The sequence below is a fragment of the Puma concolor genome, chromosome A3, assembly GCF_028749965.1.
Source record: "Puma concolor isolate L17-30 chromosome A3, mPumCon1.1.hap2, whole genome shotgun sequence".
NCBI classification, from domain to species: domain Eukaryota; kingdom Metazoa; phylum Chordata; class Mammalia; order Carnivora; family Felidae; genus Puma; species Puma concolor.
This window is the reverse complement of record NC_141669.1, coordinates 91,543,441-91,567,328: the sequence shown is the minus strand read 5'-3', so window position 1 is coordinate 91,567,328 and position 23,888 is coordinate 91,543,441. Positions and strand designations below refer to the sequence as shown.

Genomic DNA, 23,888 nt, shown 5'->3' with positions numbered 1-23,888 from the left:
TCCACGCTGGGGGTAAGGAGAGGGCAGTGGCATGAAGCAGGGCATCAGAACCCAGGCAGGGTGAGACATCTTCCTACAGTGGGGTGATCAGGCACAGGCTGGCAGAGCTCAGGCAGAGTGAGGAGGGTGTTTGCTTGGGGACGACTTGGTGCAGGTACCAGAGCCTCTGAGAGGAAAGGCAAGCCCCTCACATGGCTGGGAGGAGGAAGAAGGCCCAGTGTAGGATGCTAGAGCTCTAGCAGGACCCATGATGGAGGGACAATGGTCAGATTGGTGATGTCTGGGGAATCTGATCAAATAGGTAGGAAAGATAATAGGATCTAGGTTTCTCACTACTAGAGAAGGGAAATACAAATACAGAAGTGGAGAAAACTAGAATAAATCCTGTGGTATGAGACTGGAAGCAGCAATACCAGCATTACTTACCAGCATCAATTTAAATAAACAGATGGCAAATAAACATGTGTGAACATGTGTACATACACTGTATATACAGTTGACCCCTGAACAACACCAGTTTGAACTGCAGCAGGTCCACCTATATGCAGATTTGTTTTGATAAATATAGTGCTGTAAATGTATTTTCTCTTCCTTACAATTTTAATATTTTTTTCTCTAGTTTACTTTATTGTAAGAATACAGTATATAATACATATAACACATAAATTATATGTTAATCAATTGTTTGTTATCATTGAGGCTTCTGGTCAACAGGCTGTTGGTAGTTAAGTCTTTGGGGAGTCAAAGGTTATAGGCATATTTTCAACTGCACAGGGGCCAGTGTCCCTAACCCCCATGTTGTTCAACAGTCAAATGTATTGATAAATGTATGAATACACATGCATATATTCCCTGGTTTTGTCTATTGAGGGAGCCTGGTGGCAGTGATACACCAAAAGCAATGAGCACAGGCAACACCAGATCCCCTCTAGAAGGAACCAGGGCTCCTTGGAGAAATGGTTGATTACAGAGCTGGAACATGGAAAATACTGGAACATGGAAAATACAAGATGAGCCTAAACACTGTATGGTGCCAGAAAGTAAGGAACCACTCCAAAAATGTTAGGAATATGTGCAAAGGTCAGGGAGCCACACTGAAGGGGCTCCCACTGGCCATACCCAGACAATTTGAGCCTCAAAATAAATAATGATAGTAATAGACTATAATCCATTGAATAAAAAAGACAACCATGAGATCATACCGATGTTTACTTATTTAGAAAGTACTTCTTCACAAAATATGTGTTAATTACTAGTGGAAAAAGAGTGACTTCACAATGGAGAAGCCTGGCATTCACCACAGAATCAAGTGGCCAACACTGCCACCACCAGCATGGGACAAGCTGACATTATGTGCCTCCTCACAGGACACACTGAGAACACAACTTCACTTCATGGTCTTCCTGCCAGAGATGCATAACCTAAATCTAATCATTAGAAATGCCAGATGACCCAAATGGAAGTATACTCTGCAACATAACTGACCTGTAATTCTCAAAAAGATCAAGACTAAGGCACTGTTCCAGACTGAAGGAGAATAAAGAGATGTGACAAGTCAAGGCCACTCCTTGTCCTGAGTTGAATCCTCTGTTATGACATCACCAGGGTAACTCCCAAAACTCAAATGGGGTCTGTGGATTGGATGGCCACCACTATCCATGTGAGTTTCCTGTTTCAGTGGCTGGTCATGGGGAGAATGTCCTTATTACAGGAAAATCACAAAAGTATCTGAGGATGCAGGGCATCAGGTCAGCAACTTATTGCAATAGTTCAAGGACAAAAGTCCTTTGCTGCTCTTCTAAGTCTGATACTGTCTCAAAACTAAAAACACAGAAAAACTAAAAACATACCAAAATCCTCAATGACTTCAGTCACATTTAGAATAAAATCTAGCCTCTTTTTCACATCTGCAAGGCCTGTGGTCCTCTCCCGTTGCACTCAATCTGCCGTCTCCGCGGCCACACAAAGGTGCTGAGCTCTCCCGCACCAGGAACATGTGTCACCACTCTGGCTCCTTCTCACACCTGTGGTCTCAGCTCCCTGATAACACATCCTTCCACAGTAATTCTGAGAGCCTACCGTGTGCCAGACACTCTTCTAGGTGCTGCGAACACAGGAGCGAACTAAAGATGGAGCATGTGTTCTGTCATGCGAAGAGACAAACCACCACCCCCATCACCATATCACATCCTTGCTGTGGGAAGACAGACAGGCACAGAATTGGAGTACTCACTACAGTCAGTACGGGCATTATGTGCATATTCTCATTACATTTTTTCAGTACCTAATGAAATAGAACAATGCTATTATTCTTTCCCCTTGAAAGATGGAGGAATTGAGGCAGAGAGAGATCATATCATCTGCCCAGGGTCCCACAACTGGTCTGGCCTTCTTCAAAACTCCTGTCCTTCCCACCTCACTATTCTGCCTCCTCTTAGGTCCCAGTAGGAACAGATGGTGGCTCTGGAACCAACAAAGTGAAGAGGAAGAATGTGTTATTTCTAAACAGATCAGGATTATCCACAGTGACACACTGAACTTGGAACAAAACTGAAGGCCATGGGCCAGCCCGACAGAGCAGGTACCCACAGCCCCTCAGCAGGGCCCAGACACAGGGCCCAGCAGTACAGAGACTCAGTAATTGCTGCCTAGTACCTTTCAGGGCCTTAAGTTACAATTATTTTAACATCTATTCAATATTCAATATCCAATATCAATTTCAAACATCTATTCGGTCTGTGAAATGGAGCTTGTTAGAAATGAAGGTTTCTGCATGATGGAAGTACCTATATCAGCAGGTTGCTCATCCAGTATAAAACATATAGAATTACACTGAGTACATTTCATGGAACTCACTGGGGAAAAAGGCTTTTGTAAAGGATCTGTGGCTGGCCATTGGTGGGGGTAGGTGATTTTTTTTTTTAATGAAAAAGTTTGGTTGCTAAGAGGTCAAAGGTCAAGATCTGGTACAGGGTGCAGGAGAGATCAGGATGTGAATGACAGAAAGTTCCAGAAGGTAGGAGGACGCAGGGTGGGATGGGGCCAAGGTAAGTGTGTGCCTGATGACCATTTGAGAAGCAGCAGTATGGTCTGCAGGGGCCCCATATGAAGGCCTAGTTGCAGGATCTGTGGAAAGGGGAGGTATGGAGGGGGCAGGCATGACTGACAGACCATGATGGTGAGGTGACAACAAAACCAGAAGGAAAATATCAAAGGGTTCAAATGTTTCAATTTACATTTCAGGCTGAATAATAAAATACGTTTTAAAGAAGTCACTAACAGTACTAAATATGATCAGAATGAGAATTTTTAAAGCTACGAAGGTCAAAAAAAGATAGTAATTAGATGCATTTTCACTTTGTTTTTTGGAATTGTAGTTTTCATACTTACCTTAAAAATCATTCTTTTAATATAGGGTCTCTCAGATAAGAAATCCAACATAGAAAACCCAGGATTGGAGCGAATGGTCCCCATGCCGACCCAGTACCCGCCAGAGCTGCTAGGTCGGATGTTGTCTGGAAATCCAGGCAGGTTCTCCACGAACAGATCAGCCCCTCCCTTCATCAGGCCAGACACGTAGAATCTGAAAAATTCACCCAAGCAGGTAGTGAGCAGTAGCCCCCGGATTTATGGAAAAATTTTAGCCAAGCTCCAAAATTGTCTTGGTTCCAATCAATTTATGGAAACAACTATAAACCTGTCCATCATGAACAAAAGCACAGCTGATGACAGGGGCCCCTGCCCTGGGCCCAACTAGATGCAGTTGCAGGAAGATGGCCCACCTAATGGATAAAGGGACCCAGGATGCATGCAATCAGCATTAAATTGAGACTTTCCAAGGCTGCGACTTTTCAAGCAGGGTGAGACGGGGGAGAAGGAAAACGCATTCCTGAATTTTACTGCTTTCCTTATCACACAAAGGAGAAGGTAACCTGCCGCATCTCAGATCAGATCATGTAGGTTGATGTCTCCCAGCCCATCCCAGGCCAGGCCACAGTGAGCTCTGGCCATCCTGACAGCTCAGTGGGTACCGCACGTACCTTCTTATCCTTGCCATTGTTGTCTCGGCCACCAGGACAAAGTCCTCTGCAGGAGAAAGCTGCACTCCGTTGGGGAACCGCAACTGGTCCAGTAAAACCTTCACTTCCTGGGTCTTGGTGTCATACTCTAGCAGGCTGCAGGGCGCCAACAGCTAAGACTCACGTGGGAGAGTTCGTGGCCTTGCCCCATTGGAGCCTTGCTCCCCTCTGAGCCTGGGGCAGAGGCCTGCAGAAGGGGATCCTCCTTACGCTGCAGTGACAAGGCCCCTGATGGTCCTCTGCCCAGACCTGGCTCCAGGCTGCCCCTGGAGGCCTTCCCATCTGAAGCAGACCCAGGCATCCTCTTCCTGAGAACCCCCTAGTCAGTTTTCTCGCTGAGCTGGAATCTGGCTCAGCACCAGGGAGGGCCCCCATGGCTCCAGCCTCACAGGAGTTCCCCTTTGGAGGGATGACCTGAAACCCAGGCCAGCCTGCACGGTCCCGCCTAGGGTGCCAACCGACCACATGCTCAGATGGACTGGCCTGTTTTAATTTCATTTTTCAAAGAGAAAGTGTGAACATCTTGCTCTGTTGTGTTGCATCCATCACCCATTTCCAGAAGCCATTAATGTCCTATCTCAAAAGCTGCAATATTATGCTCAGAAACACTCCAATGACTCCCACAAATAAGCTCTGTGAAGTCACCCCGACTGACTGATGATCTCATTGAGCAGAAGATCTGAAATAAACACTCACCGCCCATCATCTGTTCCCTCCATAACCAGAAGCAGGTAATCTCGTCTCTGCCATTTGCTGCTAGAATCTGTAAAGTAAATCTTCCTCCCATCCTGAGTTACTGTAAGATCATTCACAAAGGACATTTTCCTCCCCTCTATCGGTGTCTCAGAGGAGAGCAGCAGTTTCACCTCACCTGAGGTAGGAAGGAAGAAAAGAAGGGAGGGAGAGAAGACCTGTTTTCATTCCAAGAAATTGTATCTCAAGGATCTCAAAATATTAATCAGCTTACCTGATTTAAAAGGAAAAACTAAAATGAGGTTCTCTCACATGCCAGTAGATTTATTCCCTTACAGTTAAAAACCAGTGTTTTCCTTTCTTTCATCTGTTAGGTGATAAATTTTTTTAAACTAACTTCATTAAAGGCAGAATCCTCCCTCTACGGATGAGGACCTCTTCCTTTTATCAAGACAAACTGACTTTTAAAAATCTATTATGAGTCTTAGGGGCGCCTGGGTGGCTCAATCGGTTGAGCATCCGACCTCAGCTCAGGTCATAATCTCATGGTTTGTGAGTTCAAACCCTGTATATCAGCACAGAGCCTGCTTTGGATCCTCTATTCCTCATTCTCTGTTCTTCCCCCATTATTTCCCTCCCTCTCTCTCTCTCCCTCCCCCTCTCCCCCCCAAAAAGAAAAAAAAATAATAATCTATTACAAGTCTTAGACAAAAGGCAACTTTCTTTTCATTTGCTTGAGAGAAATACAAAATGTTCCATTCACCTGGTTTTAAGTAAAGAAATAGTGATGGTGGTAAACTTTTAAAAATAGGAAAACAACCATTTATGGAATGATAAACTCTCTCTTTGTATAATCTCATTTAAACCCTCACACGATCCCCCAAGGTAGGCACTACCATTAGCCCTGTATCATGGATGGGTAAACTGCACAGAGAGGCTGAGGCAGCTGCATAGTCACACAGCCAGCAAACAGGTCCCAGGTACTACCCACGATAACAAATTCCTCCATCATACAAACTCCCCTGCTGAAGCACATAGAGAAAAACAGGAGGAACAGGTGGACAAAGAACAAATGAAAAGACAGACACAGAAAACAAACAGACGAGATACAGAGAGACACAGAAAAACAAAGATAGAGGAGTTCTAACTTTTTAAGGATAAGATCCTGCAGCTAAAAAACAAATAGGAAATTGGGATATATGACAAATACCATCATGTAACTGATACATGATATACGTAGGCATTACTTGCAGTACTATTCAATGAATAAGAAAATAATACAAAGTTTCCAGTAGTCTTACTGAACAAATATCATTAAATCCACTTATGTACATATTGTTTAAAACATCTGAAGTCACCACAGAAGGAAAGAAGACATTGTTACATACGTTTCCATGGATTTACTTCAAATAGTCCCTTATATGCATCAGCCACAAAAAGGGTTCCATTGGGCCCTGCCCGGATGCCCAGGGGCCTCCCACAAGCAGGCTCATCATCTCGGGTTTCTAGAGAAACAAATGGTAGGAATCAGTGGCTGGTCCCAGGTTCTACCTGTGTCTCCAAGCATCTCATCCATCCCGTACTAAATATATGTCAAGCTGTTCAGAACAAAAAAGACCATGGCTTTAGAGACAGATGTATACCCTAGCGTTCCAGCCCCCTCAGAACTTATGACAACTGTCTGGTGTATCCAGAGAGACCAACTGAGAACATGGATCTGAACATATGAACAACAACTGGTACCCGAGAATCACATTCATATCAGCATCCTGAGACTTGGACAGTTAACTCAGGGACATCATCAGGACCCAGGCCCCAACTCTAGAACCCCCACCCCGGAATCTCAGGAATTGTGAGTTTAATCCCAATAGCCTGACCTGAACACTGTGCCCATCTATGGCACTGCCAGTTGTCCCTCCACCTGGCTTAAAGTAAGAGCTACTATTTTAATACCTTTTTAAAACCTGAGGCAATGCATATTTATTGCAGTGGTGTTCACTGCAGGGTTCCTTATGCAGAGGCACTTACTGCAAGGATTCTCACTGCAGGGGTGCTTATGCAACATGCTTACTGCAGGGTGCTTTCTACGGGGTGCTATCTGCAGGGTTGCTTTCTGCAAGGTGCTTTCTGCAGGGTGCTTTCTGCAGGGTGCTATCTGCAGGGTTGCTTACTGCGGGGTGCTCACTGCAGGGTTGTTTACTGTGGGGTGCTCATATTGCAGAGTTGTTTACTGCAGGTTGCTTACTGCGGGGTGCTCACTGGGGGGTTGCTTACTGCGGGGTACTCACTGCATGCTTGTTTACTGTGGGGTGCTCACTGCAGAGTTGTTTACTGTGGGGTGCTCACTGCGGGGTTGCTTACTGTGGAGTGCTCACTGCGGGATTGCTTACTGCAGGGTACTCACTGCGGGGTTGTTTACTATGGGGTACTCACTGTGGGGTGTTCACTGCAGGGTTGCTTACTGCAGGGTGCTCACTGCAGGGTTGTTTACTGCAGGGTGCTCTCTGCAGGGTTGCTTAGTGCATGGTGCTCACTGCAGGATGCTCTCTACAGGGTTGTTTACTGCAGGATGCTTACTGCAGGGTGCTCTCTGAAGGGTTGTTTACTGTAGGGTGCTCACTATGGGGTTGCTTACTGCAGGGTGCTCACTGCAGGGTTGTTTATTGCAGGGTTGCTTACTGCCAGGTGCTTAGTGCAGGGAGCTCACTACAGGATCACTTACTTCATGGTACTCTCTGCTGGGTCACTTACTGCAGGGTGCTTAGTGCAGGTGCTCTCTTCAGGGAGCTCTCTGTAGGATGCTTTCTGCAGGGTTGCTTACTGCAGGGTGCTTACTGCATGGTTACTTACTGCAGGGTGCTTTCTGCAGGGTTGCTTAGTGCAGGGTACTCTCTGCAGGTTGCTTACTGCAAGGTGCTTTCTGCAGGGTTTTTAAGGGTTGCTTACTGCATGGTTGCTTACCGCAGGGTGCTTACTGCAGGGTTGTTTACTGAGGGGTGCTTTCTGCCAGGTTGCTTACTGCAGAGTACTTTCTGCAGTGTACTTAGTGCATGGTTGCTTACTGCAAGGTGCTTTCTGCAGGGTTTTTAAGGATTGCTTACTGCAGGGTGCTTAATGCATTCAGGATTGCTTACTGCAGGGTTGTTTACTGCAGTAAAGGGGTGAGAGGTGCTTACTGCAGGGTGCTTTCTGCGGGGTGCTTACTGCAGGATGCTTACTACAAGAATCCTTACTTCAAGACACTGACTGCAAGATCACTTACTGCCAAAATATGGAATGGAAAAGGCAGGTTAAAAAACTGGATATACAGTATGATTCCATCACAAAACCAGAGTATCTGTGAACAGAAAGATATCTGAAAAGCTATTCACTAGAACGTTAACAGTTACATCTGTGAAAACTCTGAGATGATTTTTACTTCCTTCTTTGTACCTTTGTGTTGTTTGCAAATGAAAATGCATCATTTTTACAAAAACATTCTACCTATTAAAAAACAATAACTAGGGGCACCTGGGTGGTTCAGTGGGTTAAGCGTCCAACTTCGGCTCAGGTCATGATCTTGCAGTTTGTGGGTTCAAGCCCTGCATCAGACTCTGTGCTGACAGCTCAGAGCCTGGAGCCTGCTTCAGATTCTGTGTCTCTCCCTTTGTCTCTGCCCCTCCCCCACTCACACACTAAGTCTCTCTCAAAAATAAACAAACATTAAAAAAAAAACAATAACTAATAAAAAATCTGTGGGTTATCAGTTTTTAATGGTGAGATTCTTCTACTCTCATTTCCCAAAAACTGAGTGACTTCAGGGTGTTTTGACTTTGAATGACACTGCTGAAATTCCTGGGAAGCTAATGTAGGAATGACATTTAAACCTCCAAGTAACAACAAAGCCAACTGTGCTTCCACAGCAGCACTGTGACAATGGCTATAATCTTCTCCAAAGTTAACCTCAAGGATGAACACAGGCCACTATGGAATGGCAGGGGGCGGGGCCCATGAGATAACTGGCAGGTGTGAAGGCCACTGCCTCGAAGAGTAACAATCAGGTACAGTGAGGTCCAGGGACCACAGGGCAAATGAAGAGCTGGTGGTAATGCCCAGGTCAGGTTCGATCTGCCAGGTGGTCAGGGGCTCTTTTTTCTTCAAGGGTGAACCTGACTTCTAGGGAGAGTTAGTTCCACACAGTCATTCAGCACTTTTCTCAGTAACAAGAGACATGTATCAGGGGGACAGTCACTAACTTACTGCATGGGCCTGAACCAAAGCGGGCAATGGTCTCTACTTCACCATTTTCAAGTTTTACGATCCGGCCATCTGCCGTACCAGTAAACATCACATCTGTTTAAAAAAATAAAAAGGAATAAGAGTTACTAGATTAGCCTAAGAACTGTCATAGCCTTCTACAACAGAGGTGGTTTGTTTGTATTTTTCATCTCTAGAGAGAAAATGGCAGTTCTGAAGATGAAGAAGTTGTCTGAGTCCTTAAAAAGTCCTTAAAGCAAGCAAGCAGTGATAAAACCACAGGGGCCTGGGGCCCAATGTCCCAGGTATGTGGGCTTGAACCTGACATTGGAGCAAGGGTGCAGCCAGCAGACACCAATCTGAAAAAACAAGTGAGGATTTTCTACTCTCAAAGGAGCAAGGACTCTCGGGCTGACTCAGCACTCAGGGGCATATATGATCATGTCCGCCTCCAGTGAGTGTCTGCTGCTGCGTGGATTATATCCATCTGAAGAGAAAGAACTGCTAGAAAGTCGCTCGGGATAAAACTAAAGCACACTGAGTGCTCACTTCATCAGCACATATACAATTGGATCAATGCAGAGATTAGCATGGCCCCTGTGCAAGGATGACACACAAATTCATGAAAACACTCCATAGTTTTTAAATGTATACAGGCAAACTCTAGGACAACCACTAAAACAATTCTTTAGAAAAAGTATAATTGATATGCTAAAGAAGATAAAATGGAATCATAAAAATGGTCAATAAAACTATAAAAGTAGCTATACTTGTGGTGAATATAGCATAATGTATAAAATTATCAAATCCCTAAGCCGTACACCTGAAACTAATGTTAACACTCTGTCAACTATACTAAGACAAACAAAAAAACATAAAAGGCAGAAAGAGGGTGAAGACAAAAACAGGAACAAAAAACAAAGGAACAAACAGAAAACAGTAATGATTATGGTAAATATTAATCCAACTATATAAATTATCACTTTAAACATCAACAGTCTAAATATACCTATCAAAAATACAGAGACTCTCAGAAGAAATCAAAAAACAAGACCCACTACATGCTGTCCACAGGAAACGCACTTAACATATAAAGATACACCAAGAAGAAGATATACCAAGTCAAATGTTGACAGAGCCAACTTCAGAGAAAAGAATATTAGGGATAAAGAAGAACATTACATATAATAAAGGGTCAATCTTCTAAGAAGACATCACAAGCTTTAATGTGTACGTGCCTAATAACAAATCATCAAAATCCACGAGGCGGCACTGATAGAAATGTAACGACAAAGAGATAAAAACACCACAAGAATTGAAGACTTCAGCATCTCTCTATATCAGAAATGGACAAGTCCTGCAGACAGAAAATCAATAAGGACATAGTTGAACACAAGGGCACCATTTACCAATTACATACAATTGACATCTATCAATTACTCATCCAAATACAGCAGGATACACCTTTTTCTCAAGTTCACATGGAACATTCAGGAAGACAGACCACAATCTGGGCCATAAAAACACCTTAATAAATTTAAAAGAATATAAATCATACTCTCAGACTCTCAAATCTACTCTCAGACCACAATGGAATTAAAATCCAAATCAATACAGAAAGATGGCTGGAAAATCCTAAAATACTTGAAGATTAAACACACTTCTAAATACACCGAGGTCAAAGAAGATATCTCAAGAGAGACTGAAAAACATTTTGAACTAAATGAAAATGAAAATACAACTTATCAAAACCTGTGCATGCAGTAAAAGCAGTGCTTAGGAAGAAATGTATACCATTGAATGCATATATTAGGAAAGAAGAAAGAACTAAAATCAATTACTTAAGCTTCCATCTTAGGAAACTAAAAGAGAAAAAGAAGAGCCAAGTAAACCCAAGGTAAGTAAGAAAGAAAGGATAAGAGGAGACTGATATCATTAATATGAAACTGGAAACAGGAAATCAAAAGAGAACTCAGCAAAACCAAACGATGGTTCTTTGAAAAGATCAATAAATGACAATCCTCTAGCCAGGCTAAGAAAAAAGAGAGAAGATACAAATTACCAACATCAGAAATGAAAAAGGGAATATCCTGATAGACCCCATGGACATAGAAGGATAATAAAGGAATATCATAACAACTCTATGCTCACAAATTCGACAACCTAGAGGAAATAAACCAATTCCCTGAAAAACACAATCAGCCAAAACACAAGAAAAAATAGACTATTTGAATAGGCCTATATCTATGGAAGCAATGAATCAATAACTATAACCTTCCAAAACAGAAAGCACAAGCCTCTCATTAATGAATTCTTCCAAACATTTATAAGGAAGAAATAACACCGGTTCTCTACAATCTCTTCCAGAAAATAAAAGCAGAGGGAATACTTCCTAACTCGTTCTATGAAGCCAGCATTATCCTAATGACAAAACTAGTCATTACCAAAAACTACAGACCAAGATCTCTCATGAAGACAAATGCAAAAACCCTCAAGAAAATATTAACAAGTCAAATCCAATAATATATGAAAAGAATCATACACCCCAATCAAGTGGGATTTATCCCAGGTATGCAAGGCTGGTTCAGCATTTGAAAATCAATTAAGTAATCCACAGTATCAACAGGTTAAAGAAAAATCACATGACCATATTGACACATGCAGAAGAGCATTTTACAAAAATCCAACATCTGTTCATGATAAAAACTTTCAGCAAATTAGGAATAGAAGGGCACTTCAACTTGATAAAGCACATCTACAAAAAACCTACAGCTAACACATCCTAATTCTTGGCAACAAACTTGTAAGCTTTCCCACTAAGATTAAGGAACAAAGCAAGAATATCCCCACCTCACAACTCCTTCACAATACTGTACCAGAAGTCCTTGCTAATGCAAAAAGAGAAGGAAATAAAAGGTATACTGAGAAGAAATAAATCCATCTTTGTTCATAGATGATATGATCGTCTATGTAGAGAATCCCAAAGAATCAACAACAACAACAACAAACTCATAGAATAAGTGATTATAGCAAGGTTTCAGGATTCAAGGGTTATATTTAAAAGTCAATGACTTTCCTATATACCAGAAATGAACAAGTGGAATTTAAAATTAAAAACAGAATAGCATTTACATCAGCACCCAAGAGAATAAAATATTTAGGTCTCAATATAGCAAAATATGCACAAGATCTATATGAGGAAAACTACAAAACTCTGATGAAAGAAATAAAAAAAAAAAAACTAAATAAATGGAAAGATATTCCATGTTCATGAACAGGAAGATTCAAAATTGTGAAAAGTTCAGTTCTGCCCAACTTGATTTACAGATTCAAAACAATCCCAATCAAAATCCTAGCAAGTTATTTGTAGATATCCTAAAACTGATTCTATGGAGAAGGAAAAGATCCAGAGTGGCCAACACAATATTGAAGAGCAACGTCAGACGACTGACCCTACCTGACTTCAAGACTTACTAAAATGCTATGATAACCAAGACATTGTGGTAATGGCAAAAAGAATTAGACAAATTGTTTGATGTAACACAATTCAGAAATAGAGCCACATAAATACAGTCAACTGATCTTTCACAATTCAATCTTATATAATATATTGCAATATAATGGAGCAAAGATCATATTTCCCACAATGGTGCTGAAACATCTGGACATCCACATGCAAAAAATGAATCTAAACACAGACGTTACACCCTTCACAACAGTAAAGTCAAAATGGATCACAGACCTGAACGTAAAATGTAAAAGTATAAAACTCCTAGAGGATCACATAGGAGAAAATTTAGGTGACTTTGGGTGTGGTAATTATTTTTTTGATACAACAGAAAAGGCACAATCAATGAAAAAATAACTAATAAGTTGGACTTCATTAGAACTAAAAATTTCTGCTCTGTGAAAGACACTGTCAAGGGATTTAGAAAACAAGGCATGGATCGGGAAAAAATATTGCAAAATATACATTTGATAAAGGACTGTTACACAAAATATACAAAGAACTCTTAAAATCAACAATAAGAAAATGAATATACCAATTTTTCAAATGGCCAAAAGCCTTAGATACCTCACCAGAGAAGGTATGCAAATGGAAAATAAGTGTATGAAAAGATGCTCAACATCATATGTCCATTTGGGAACTGCAAATTAAAACAATGAAATACCACTATACACCTATTAGAATGGCCAAAAATCTAAAACACAGACAACACCAAATGTTGGTGAAGATATAGAGCAACAAGGATTCTCATTCACTGCTGGTCAGAATGCAAAATGGTACAGCCATTTTGGAAGACAGTTTGACGGTTTCTTATAAAACTAAACATATTTTTACAATCCAGCAACTGCGCTCCATGGTACCTACCCAAATGAGTTGAAAACATAAGTCCATATAAAAACCTGCACATGGATGTTTACAGCAGCCTTATTCACAATTGACAAAATTTGGAAGCAACCAAGATGTCCTTCAGTAGGTAAATGGATAAACTCTGGTGCACTCACACATGGAGTATTACTCAGCAATAAAAAGGAATGAGCTATGAAGCCATGAAAAGACGTGGAGGAAACTTAAATGCAAATTACTAAGTGAAAGAAGCCAATTTGAAAAAGCTACATGCTACATGATTCCAATTATATGACATTCTGGAAAAGGCAAAAATATAGAGAGTAAAAAGGTACCCAAGGTTGCAGGGTGGGGAGGGATGAAACGGTAGAGCACAGAGGAATTCTGAGGATTTGTAGAGCAGTGAAACTACTCTGTATGATATTATAATGGTGGATACATTTTATTACACATTTATCCAAACCTATAGAATGTACAATACCAAAGGTGAACCCTAAGGTAAACTATGGACTCCAGGTCATAATGACGTGTCAGTATAGGTTCATGAACTGTAACACATGAGCCACTCTGGTACAGGGTGTTGATAATGAAGGAGGCTGTCTATATGTGGTGAGGGGGTAGGGGAAGATGGTAAATCTCTGCACCATTCCCTCAATTTTGCTATGAATCTAAAATGCTCTAAAAAAAACAAATCTATTTAGAAAAATGAAAGCATGTTAATTGGTGATTACTCTTCTCTGGCACTGTCCCGAGGCTAGTGCCTCCTTCTGCTGCCAGCAACATGCCAGCCAATCCCCAGGGACAGCTTCCAAATGAAGCTGGAAGCAGGGGCTCCCTGGGGGCCTCCGTGTGGTTACAGCTGCAGGCAAATTAACAGGCCCCCACTCTGCCTAACCAGAAATGTCACAAGGAGAATAACCAGGGCCTTTAAGGAAAAAAAGCAAGCCATGGTGGCAAGGTGCAATGAGGAGTCAGTCTAAGACAAAAGGGAGGAACTAAGAAAAGCATTCTCGTTGAAAGATAACGAAAAAGATCACTGTAACTCCCTGAAGTTCCAGTTGTAAATATCAATATTTGGTTTTTCACCAAAAAACACAAAATCTGCGAAATGTATTAATAAATATCAATGTCTTTTAAAGAGAAACATGAGGTTCTATCATGAAGTGCCTATCCCGCTTACAATTTTGACTCAGCCAGCCAAACAAACCAATAGTCACAGAATGCATCAGATTTGGGTCCCACATCCAGCAGCACACAGGACGCACAAGTCCACCACCACTTCATGGAAACACACCATCCTTCGGAACGAGGAGTGGCCTGCCGCATTAAGCGGCTCAGAAATCCTCATCCCATTTTAAGTTCTTTAACTTCTCATTAACCGTGTCTTTTGATTCCTGATCTTAATCTTCATCCTAAAAGGCAGAAAGTGCCTTGTGGCTAGAGATTCAAGAATCAGAACCAGAGCCACATCTAGTTGTTAGCACACAGTTAAGTTACCCCTAAACATACCCACCAAAGTCAGCCTCACACAAAAACGAACAAAACAACAGTGGAAATACAGAGAATCATTTGTACTCTTTTCAAAAATGAAATCTGTACAAAGACAAACTGAATGAAGAAGCAATGTCCTATCAAGTAATACCTACCAAACTCTGATAAATGAGCTAACATCAAGGTCATCATCTTTCCTTTTTCTCTTCAATTTGATGGGCCCAACACTTTGAGCAGAAAAAACTGCTCCACAGACATGAACTCAAAACCACACAGCACTGAAATGGTCTGTAATTCAGACAGCTGAGGGGCGTCTGCTCAACAAGCACAGCGCCTCTGCAACTGAGGAGGACGTCCAGGACCCCCACACACACAGGAGCAGATGCATCGCGGCTGCTCTGGCAGAACCCCCCTCATAGAGCCTTGACGTTCCAGGGGTTTACTACTTACCCCCAATATTTGCTATGGACTCTGGCCCAATAAGTTGATTTTCAAATAGCCTTTCCGCCTGTCGTAACTTCATATTTGGTTGCAGAACACCAAGCAAGAGAGGGGGTTCTTTGAAGCTGTAAAATAATGCAATTATAGGGATTTGTCTATAAGAAATACATGAAGAAAGTGTTAACCGGGGACCTTCATGCATTATTCCCCGGTTTTTGACAAAGAGGGCATGTTGCAATAACATCCTCAGTTGCCAAAAACACAAAGGTCAAGGGGAAAAAAACATTCTAGGATATCAGAAAAGGTCACCGTACAAAAAAATTAAAATATGATTATGCCTAATGCAAGAACTTTGATAATCACTTAAGACAACTTGGGGTCTCCAACTACACAAGCTCCTGTCCCAGACCTTGAGGCAAGTTAGACCTCTTCACACCCTGATTCACACACCCTGGCATTTATTTTCCCAGTGGCTGCCCAGTCTGCCCAGTCTGCCCAGTCATTAAAGTCCAACTAAGGCAGAGGAGAGTGGTGCTGACATTTCACAGCTGATAGAGTTGCTTCCTGCTTCAAGGAGAAGACACAAGAAATAAGAGGAGTTTGGCCTGGGGCTGGTACCACCAGCCCATCATTCAGCACAGCCCATCATTTAGCACTCTACCTCCTACCTGTCCCTCTCAGGGCTCAGCCTGGCTTTTCTCTGAAGCCAGCTTTCGCTGGGCCCTGGACCCTTCCCCTGACAACAGACTTCAGCTCCAGAGATCTTCCCTCTCCACTCGTCCTTCCCATCTACACACAAATACACCTACTTCTCCCGAGCCATCAAATCCTGCTGGTGACACCTACAGAAAACAGACACAGTTTAAAGCCCTTCTCCCCATGTCATCCGCTACCACCCTGGTCCAGGCCACCACCTTCTCATTCCCACTTTCTCCCTTGTTCCCTACAGTATATCCTCAACCCAGCAGCACCATGCACTTTGTGAGACACAGTCAGATCACAGCGTTTGGCTCTCGCAGCCCTGCAACAGCCCCATCTCACCCAGAGCCTACAGCCTTGCAGGGACACCCTTCCCAGCATACCCACAGTTACCTCTCTCCACTCCTCTCCCCCTGACCGTAACAGGCACCTCCCACCTTAAATCCTTAAATCTGTGCTCCACCCTCACCTTCTCAGTGAGGCCTGCTATTAACACCCAATATAACATTCCATACCTAATACTCCCCCAAAAGCCTAGCCCCTACCTACCCTACTCTATTTTTTCCATAGTATTTATCAGCTTCTCACTTCTCTGTTACATTTATTGTCTGTCTATCCCCAGTAGAACACATGGCCCGTGAGATCAGAGATTTGTTTCTATTTTTCACTGCCGAATCTCAAGCACCTGGGCATATAGGAGGCTCCTAATGAACACTGTGGGAGGGAGGAGTGGGGAGAGGAAGGGAAGAATGGAGCGGAGAGGGAGAATATCTCCCAATTCCTTCCCTACCTTGCCCTCAAGCAGGGCAGTTTCCCAGCCAGTCCAGCAGAGTGCAAGAACCAAGAGGGAGTGGTGGCTGAGGCTATGGAATGATGGAGAAGTTTCCCCACCTTGCCCAATCCCTTCCTTCCCGGCAGAGCACTTCACTTCCTACTGCCTCCTCTGAGTCAGGTGTGTACTCAAGACACTGTACAATTTCCTCTGAATTAAACTCTACCCCTACCCCCCATCCCACACCTTCACTATACCCTGCCTCCCAATTATGGCTTTCTACCTGCTTTAAAAAAACACTCTGTGTAACTAGGAGTTTTATTTCCAAAGGAAGAGAGCAGGGCTGCAACCTGCATACTTTGGTGAGAAGAGCCTAGGCTACAGAGATGGACACGGCTGGGTTCAAATTCTGACCTTGGGAAGGTCAGCCCTCCTGAGGTGTGCGTGAAGACTGAACAAGCACATACAGCCAGAGATAGAGGACAGCACACCAGATACTCAGCCACCCCCTACCGCCCAGTCCTTGGACTTTGCCTAATTCCTTACACAAAGGAAGTCCTTAAGAAATATATATAGCATCAACCTAATCAGTATATCGTGCACTGTCCCTGCCAACAAGAAGTCTGAGTATTATCTCGATTGGCAGACACAAAGAAACTTAAATGAAAAAATGTAAAGGATGGGTAAGAAAGGGCTCCCACTCCTGTAGCCTGAGCAGAAGCATCAAGGAAGAATGGCCCCAGGAAGCCCAAATCAGTGCTCTATGGCCAGCCAGGCCACATGGAACCTTGTTAAAGCCTGTGAACTTATCAACTCTTATTAACTCCCTGTTAATTCCTACTAAGTCCTGCTAACTCATATCAAGTCCCATTAAATCCATGTGTTAAATGTATCCTGAAAGAACTGACCAACATCCTCCAGAAATCAGGATGTCATACATGCTGTGTCTACGATGGTCCTCCAATCTGCCAAACAAGGAATGAAAGAAAGTCACCTTGCATGGCAGGTTTTTGACAAAGCCCTGCAATCTTCCTGGTGACTGCTGCTTAGAACTGAAACCAACTTCATATAATCCATTCTGGAGGGATCTGCACCCCTCTTCATTTTTCTCTTTGATTTCTCAGAGATTTCTAAGTGTGGTGTAAGGTCTCACAGGATGTCATGTAAACTAGAGGTAGACTCTCTGAGGCACCTCCATCAGCTGCCCTCCCACCTGGCCTGTTGGCTTGGCCTGACCCCGTTCCCTGCCATGTCCCATACTCCTTGGCTCGTGGAGATAACAGAAGTGGAGCAGAAGCTGGTAGCTCTGCTTTTCGATCATCATCAATACTGCAACCACTTACTTGCTCCAGAGAGTGGGTTTCCCCCTTCCTTGCTCTTTTTGCTCTGAATAGAGTTTGAAAGAAGCTTTTTTGCTGTCGTCACTAGCATTTTCTTCCAAACCTCAGCTCATTCCTATTCTTACACCTTCGCCAGTCTTCTGCTTTTGCTCTGCATTTTGGGGCCACTCCTTCCAGTTTTTGAGCAAGTCATTCCTGAAGTCTGAGCATGGGAGAGATCCCTGTCAGCCATTCTGGTTTCACTGAGTTTTTCCTCCCTTTCCTCCTCATCAGGCTCATCTACTCCACAGACAGAACTTGCTTTGTACAACTTCAAATCCTTAGTGGGCCATGTTTCCTTTCAGTTTCTGGTCAGGAGCAAACACCTATCTTTCCTTTGAATTTCTTTACTCTTTCCACGCACAAATTCACCTCTACTGAGATCAAAGGGCTCTAGTTACCGAAGCTCCATCTTTGCCTGCTCTTTCCACTCTCCTGCTCTTCTCCAAAGTTAGCTCCCCAGCCAAGGTTTTGATCCCCGGCTGTGGACACGGTTCACACTCCCACCTTAAACAACTAGATTACCTAGAAAGCCCCAGGTCAGTTTCTATTTGGGGTGGGTTGAGCTACATCCTTCTACATGTTGAGAGGGGTTAGCAAAGAGAGCCTCCTTCCTCCACCATGTGTCCTGGGAGACCCCCTCAGAGAGGATACTCAGTATGCACTTGGGTCCTGCTCAGCCAAAAAGCCGCATGCAAGGGTCCACTGACACACCAGGAATTATAAGCTAGCAATTTCATGAGTCTAGAATGCCCAGGCCTTCACCCAATCTCAATCTTATATTTTAACAGCACTTTGTGCCTTTACTAATTCTAAATCCAACAACAAAAAGTAGACTCTTGTATACAGATGTCAATCTAAGGTCAGAACTGTGTCCTTTTTATATCCTTGAATCCAGCTGGGTACCTACTTAAAGCACTGTAGGTGCCAAATACTTTCTCAGTAAATTGAGTCCAATATAATGCCTTTTTATTTCTAAAATATCAACACATAATTCCATTGTATATGTTATATTCACTCTATAATGGGGACATAGTTCTGGTCTGAAGTTTTTAAAGCCTTACATGGACTAACTTACTTAAAATAAACTTCAGAAAGCATCACCTCTGGGCAGTTTCAAAAGAAAAGGGGAATTTACTTATTGAACCAGACTGTACAACCCTCAACATCAACATCATAAATCATCCCACCAGTAAGAGCCTGGCTCTGCACTATTATAATTACAAGTATGAATACATTTCATGGGGCCCCTAGGTGTATACTATTTTTTTCAAGTTATAATGGACTACATTACTCATAGATGCCCACCAATGAAAGGTAATTTAGGAAAAATAGAACACTAATCACAAGTTTAAAAAAAAAAAATCAGTTACTTATATGGGCACCTGGGTGGCTCAGTTGGTTAAGTGTCCGACTTTGGCTCAGGTCATGAACTCAGTTTGTGGGTTCGAGCCCCACATCAGGTTCTGTGCTGACAGCTTGGAGCCAGGAGCCTGCTTTGGATTCTGTGTCTCCCTCTTTCTCTGCCCCTCCCCTGCTCATGCTCTGTCTCTCTCTCTCTCTCAGAATAATAAACATTAAAAAAATTAAAATAAAAATCAGTTACTTATAAATTTTAAACAAGGTAACAACCTTTGTGTGTGCTTTTGCCACTTCAAATGAATTCAAGTTTTAATTATCTCTAACACATATTCGGGATTCATATTCGGGATTTTTTTCTGGGTTTTGCATTTGGTTTGTATAGTTTTGTTTTTGAAAGAGTATCATGGACAATACCATGCATATATTTTGGTACACCTGAATCCACACAAAGCACAGGCAGTAAAGAAATCACAAGTCTCTATCTCTCTCTCTCTCTCTGTGCCCCCCCTAGTAACTTACCTTTCAAACCAAATTGGTTTATTACCCTAGATACTATCCCAGCCTACTCTATCTGCCATGCAAGCCCTCCCAAGAATGGCCAGGGAAGCTCACCTGAGAGGCTGTGGGTCTATGGGAGAATCCAGCAGCAACAAGGCTCCAAGCAGGGGAACTGTGAGGGAGACAGCCAGCATCAAGAAGGTCACTCGGAACACACGGCCACTAAAGGAGCTGACAGAGATGGAATATAAAAAGGCAATTAGCAGAGGCTCAGCCAGGACAAGCTAGGCTGGTCTTAAAGCCCATCAAGCAGGAGCAGGCCTCTAGCCTAGATTCACCCCAAGGCTGCCAACCTCTGTGGCTTGCGATGACACTTTAGGACGGCGGTGTGGGAAACTCTTACTTGCCAGTTACTGGCCAGACAGTATGATAGGTTGCACCTTCAATCCTCTAGTAATGTCTCAAAGAGGGCAAATCAAAGAATTGATAAACACAAAAATGGGAGAAAAGAGGTACAAGGAGGTAATGGAGACACACTCGTCTATAAAGAAGACACATGCTTCCCAAAAGCCACTATTTCCTGGCACATAGAGCAGCAACCTTAAGATTCCCAGATTTTGTAGATACAAGAGAAACAAATTCATGAAGCAAAAAGAACACAGGACAACTTCCTGAGTGACCAACTCTCCAATCATTTTTCCAATCACACTTTTAAGAACTCAAAAGCACATCCCAGCTCTCTACCTGGTAGAAGTCTGACAGATACTGACAGTTACTTAAAAAGAATCTGTACGATCACAATTCCAAGTCATCTTTACTAAAGCCTTACAAAGATCTAGAAGATGTCTTGGGAATTCTGTGTGACATTTTTGGACAAATGACCAATGGTAACTAAAATAACTCTCAAATGATCTCACATACATCATTGCTCATCTGCTAAACAAGAGAACACATTTAGCCTCTTGCAACTAAATAAACTTTATAGGATCATTATTTGCTGTAAATGAAAATTTACTAAATACATCAAGATTAACTTAAAGTAAATAAAATCATGAGCTCCTAAGGCAGAGAATCTTTCTCTGTCCAAAAAAAAAAAAAAAAAAAAAGTTGACTTAAAGAAAAAAATCCAGACTCACACTTAACAAACACTTCATTTAAGGACAAAGTTTTGTTTGACTTCTGACAAGCTAGGCTTCCACTGTATAAACCTGATCCAGGTAGAGCATAGAAATGTGGGGGCTTCAGGGAAAGTCCTAACTTTCCCAATAGTCAGCAACTCCACTTCAGGCAAGGTTCTTCACCCAAAGTCCTTAAGTTTCCCACTATGAAATGGGGTTTGGGGCAGGATAACCTCAAAGTCTTGCCCAATTTGAACATGCATGATTTTAATAAATGAATATGGAAGAAAATAAAGCATCTGTTTCTATTGGGTAGAAATGAAAGACAAAGGGAAAGAAAGACAAAAGAGGAGAGTGAAAAGCTTCCATAGTGTCACCTTGCAGAACCATGGACAGCATAACTGAAGAGTGTTTCCACCAACAATCTGAATGGGCAAGAGAACAGTCTCCCTAGAGCCTCCAGAAAGGAACACAGCCCTGCTGACACCTTGATTTTAGCACAGTGAAACCTGTCCAGCACTGCTGACATCCAGAACCACAAGTTAATCCATTTGTGTTGTTTAAGCCACTAAGTGTGTGGTCATCCGCCATGACAGCCATAGAAAACTAACACAGTCTTCTAATTAAACTACTTTTGTTGCCTGGAAGTGGGGGACTGCTGTAACATGTGGAAATAGCTTTGTAATTGGGCAGTAGACAGAGGGAAACATTTTGAGAAGTAGGACAGGAAAAGTCCGTACTTCCTTGAACAGACATGGTAGAAAAATGGATGTTAAGGACTCTGCTAGCAAGGGCTCAGAAAGCAGCGAGGAGCATGACAGAGAAAATGTACATCATCACAGGGAATGACTAAATTGTTGGGAACAGACTGTTAGCAGAAACACGGACAGTGAAGGCACTGCTGGTAAGGGCTCAGAAGGATGTCAGGAACAAGTTACTAGAAACTGGAAGAGAGCAAATCCTTATTATACTGTGTCCTGCAGCAATGTAGAAAGTAGAACTTGTAAATGACGAGCCAGGATGCTGAGCTGAGGCCCTTTCCAAGCAGAATGGAAGGTGTGGCCTGATTTCTTCTTGTCCTTTCTCCTCCAGAGGACAGCATAGGGGGCAGCACTAAGCACTTCTTTTGGCCTTTGACATTTCCTCCTTTGCTAATGAGAACTCTAGTCTGTGTTTACCTTCCTTCTAATAACCTTCCAAAAATGAATTTTGTTCCTAACTTCCTTCTCTTCACTCACACAGGGCTCAGAGCCCAACCCCCACCCCAGGCCAGGTCATCAGTCATTACCCTTTTGCTAGCTGGGAAAGAAGGCAGTCCCTCCCACAGAACCCGGCTGGGAGAGGCCAAGGGTGCCCAAGCTCCTAGAAGGGGACAGGTAGCCAGAAAGGGAAAATTCAGGCCAATTTCTCCCTCTCAGCCCTGTCTCCAAACCCTAAGCCACAGAGTCTTCTAATGTGACTGACACCAGTCAAGGGTACAAGAATACAGTGCATGAAAATGCACATATGGCACAGATCAGCTATGACCTGACATGACAGCTGGCTAAGGCAACCTGAGAGATCTGCAGCAAGAGAAGGAATAAGGGCCATAAAAAGAGTAATGATAAAAACAGTGACAATAAGAATGTGCCATACAATGGGCTTCACATGGGTAGTCAGGTAGAACTATGTACTTCTCTGCTTTCCAAAGAGAAAAGAAAGCAGAGAGAGACAAGTGGGCCCACAGCCCACTGCCAGAACTGGAAGAGCACGATGGAGGGCCAGATCTGAATGTAAGGCTGTAGTCACCGTTAACAATGTTGCCTGCCAAGGACAAGTGGATGGGGAGAAGATGCCCAGACCTGGAGCCCTCGGAGCTGGGGTTTGAAAACTCTGCACAACTTAACAGTGTTTTGCCTATTCTAAACATTTCGTATATATGGAATCATATAAAGATGTGACCTTTCACAAATGGCTTCTTTCACTCAGCATATGTTTTGAGATTCATCCAGGTTAGAGTATGTTATCACTACTTCATTTTTTTTTATGGCTCAACAATATTCGATTGCAAGTATATACAGGCATGTCTCTTTTACTGCGCTTCACAGATATTGCATTTTTTACGAGTTAAAGGTTCAAGACTTCAGTGGGAGATAACTGCAGATGTGGTGGAAAGAGCAAGAGAATCATCAGAAGTGGAGCCTGAAATTGTGATTGAATTGCTGCAATCTCGTGATAAAACTTAAATGGATTAGGAGCTGCCTCTTACAGATGAGCAAAGAGTGGTTTCTTGAGATGGCATCTACTCCTGGAGAAGACTTTGTGAAGATTGTTGGAATGACAACAAAGGATTTAGAATTATTATATAAACTTAGTTGATAAAGCAGCAGCAGGGTTTGAGGGGATTGATTCCAATTTTGAAAGTTCTACTGTGGGTAAATGCTATTGAACAGCATCACCTGTTACAGAGAAATCATTTGTGAACGGAAGAGTGAATTGACGCATCAAAACTTCATTGCTTTATTTGAAGAAATTGCCACAGCCACCCAGCCTCCAGCAACCACCATCCTGATCATCAGCAGCCATCAACATCGAGGGAAGACCTTCCACCAGCAAAATGATTATGACTCACTGAAAGCTCAGATGCTGGTTAGCATTTTTAGGCAGTATTTAAAATTAAGGTATGTACATTGTTTTTCTATACATAATGCTATTGCACATTTAATAGACTACAGTGTAAGCATAATTTTTATATGCACTGGGAGACCAAACAATTCATCTGACCCACTT

At 42.6% G+C, this 23,888-nt stretch overlaps 1 protein-coding gene and 1 non-coding gene across 4 annotated transcripts in view; one reads left to right on the top strand and one right to left on the bottom strand.

The window, feature by feature from the left end:
• Positions 1 to 23,888, bottom strand: part of APMAP (adipocyte plasma membrane associated protein) — a 65,623-nt gene that overhangs the window by 34,495 nt on the left and 7,240 nt on the right. For 2 of the 3 annotated variants that reach the window (XR_015249327.1, XM_025932442.2), the window contains exons 2-8: positions 20,116 to 20,232; positions 15,301 to 15,416; positions 9,012 to 9,104; positions 6,161 to 6,277; positions 4,776 to 4,950; positions 4,041 to 4,175; positions 3,391 to 3,583 (exon numbers count right to left, since the gene is read on the bottom strand). Coding sequence is in view for 1 of the 3 variants with exons in the window: in XM_025932442.2 (XP_025788227.1) it covers positions 3,391 to 3,583; positions 4,041 to 4,175; positions 4,776 to 4,950; positions 6,161 to 6,277; positions 9,012 to 9,104; positions 15,301 to 15,416; positions 20,116 to 20,232 (946 nt within the window). In the remaining 2 variants the exon portion in view is untranslated. The remainder of the gene's footprint in view (positions 1 to 3,390; positions 3,584 to 4,040; positions 4,176 to 4,775; positions 4,951 to 6,160; positions 6,278 to 9,011; positions 9,105 to 15,300; positions 15,417 to 20,115; positions 20,233 to 23,888) is intronic. The other variant, XR_015249328.1, reaches the window with a different exon arrangement.
• On the top strand, positions 9,550 to 9,651 carry LOC112869799 (U6 spliceosomal RNA). Its single transcript, XR_003224444.1, has one exon. It is a non-coding gene; the product is annotated as a U6 spliceosomal RNA (small nuclear RNA).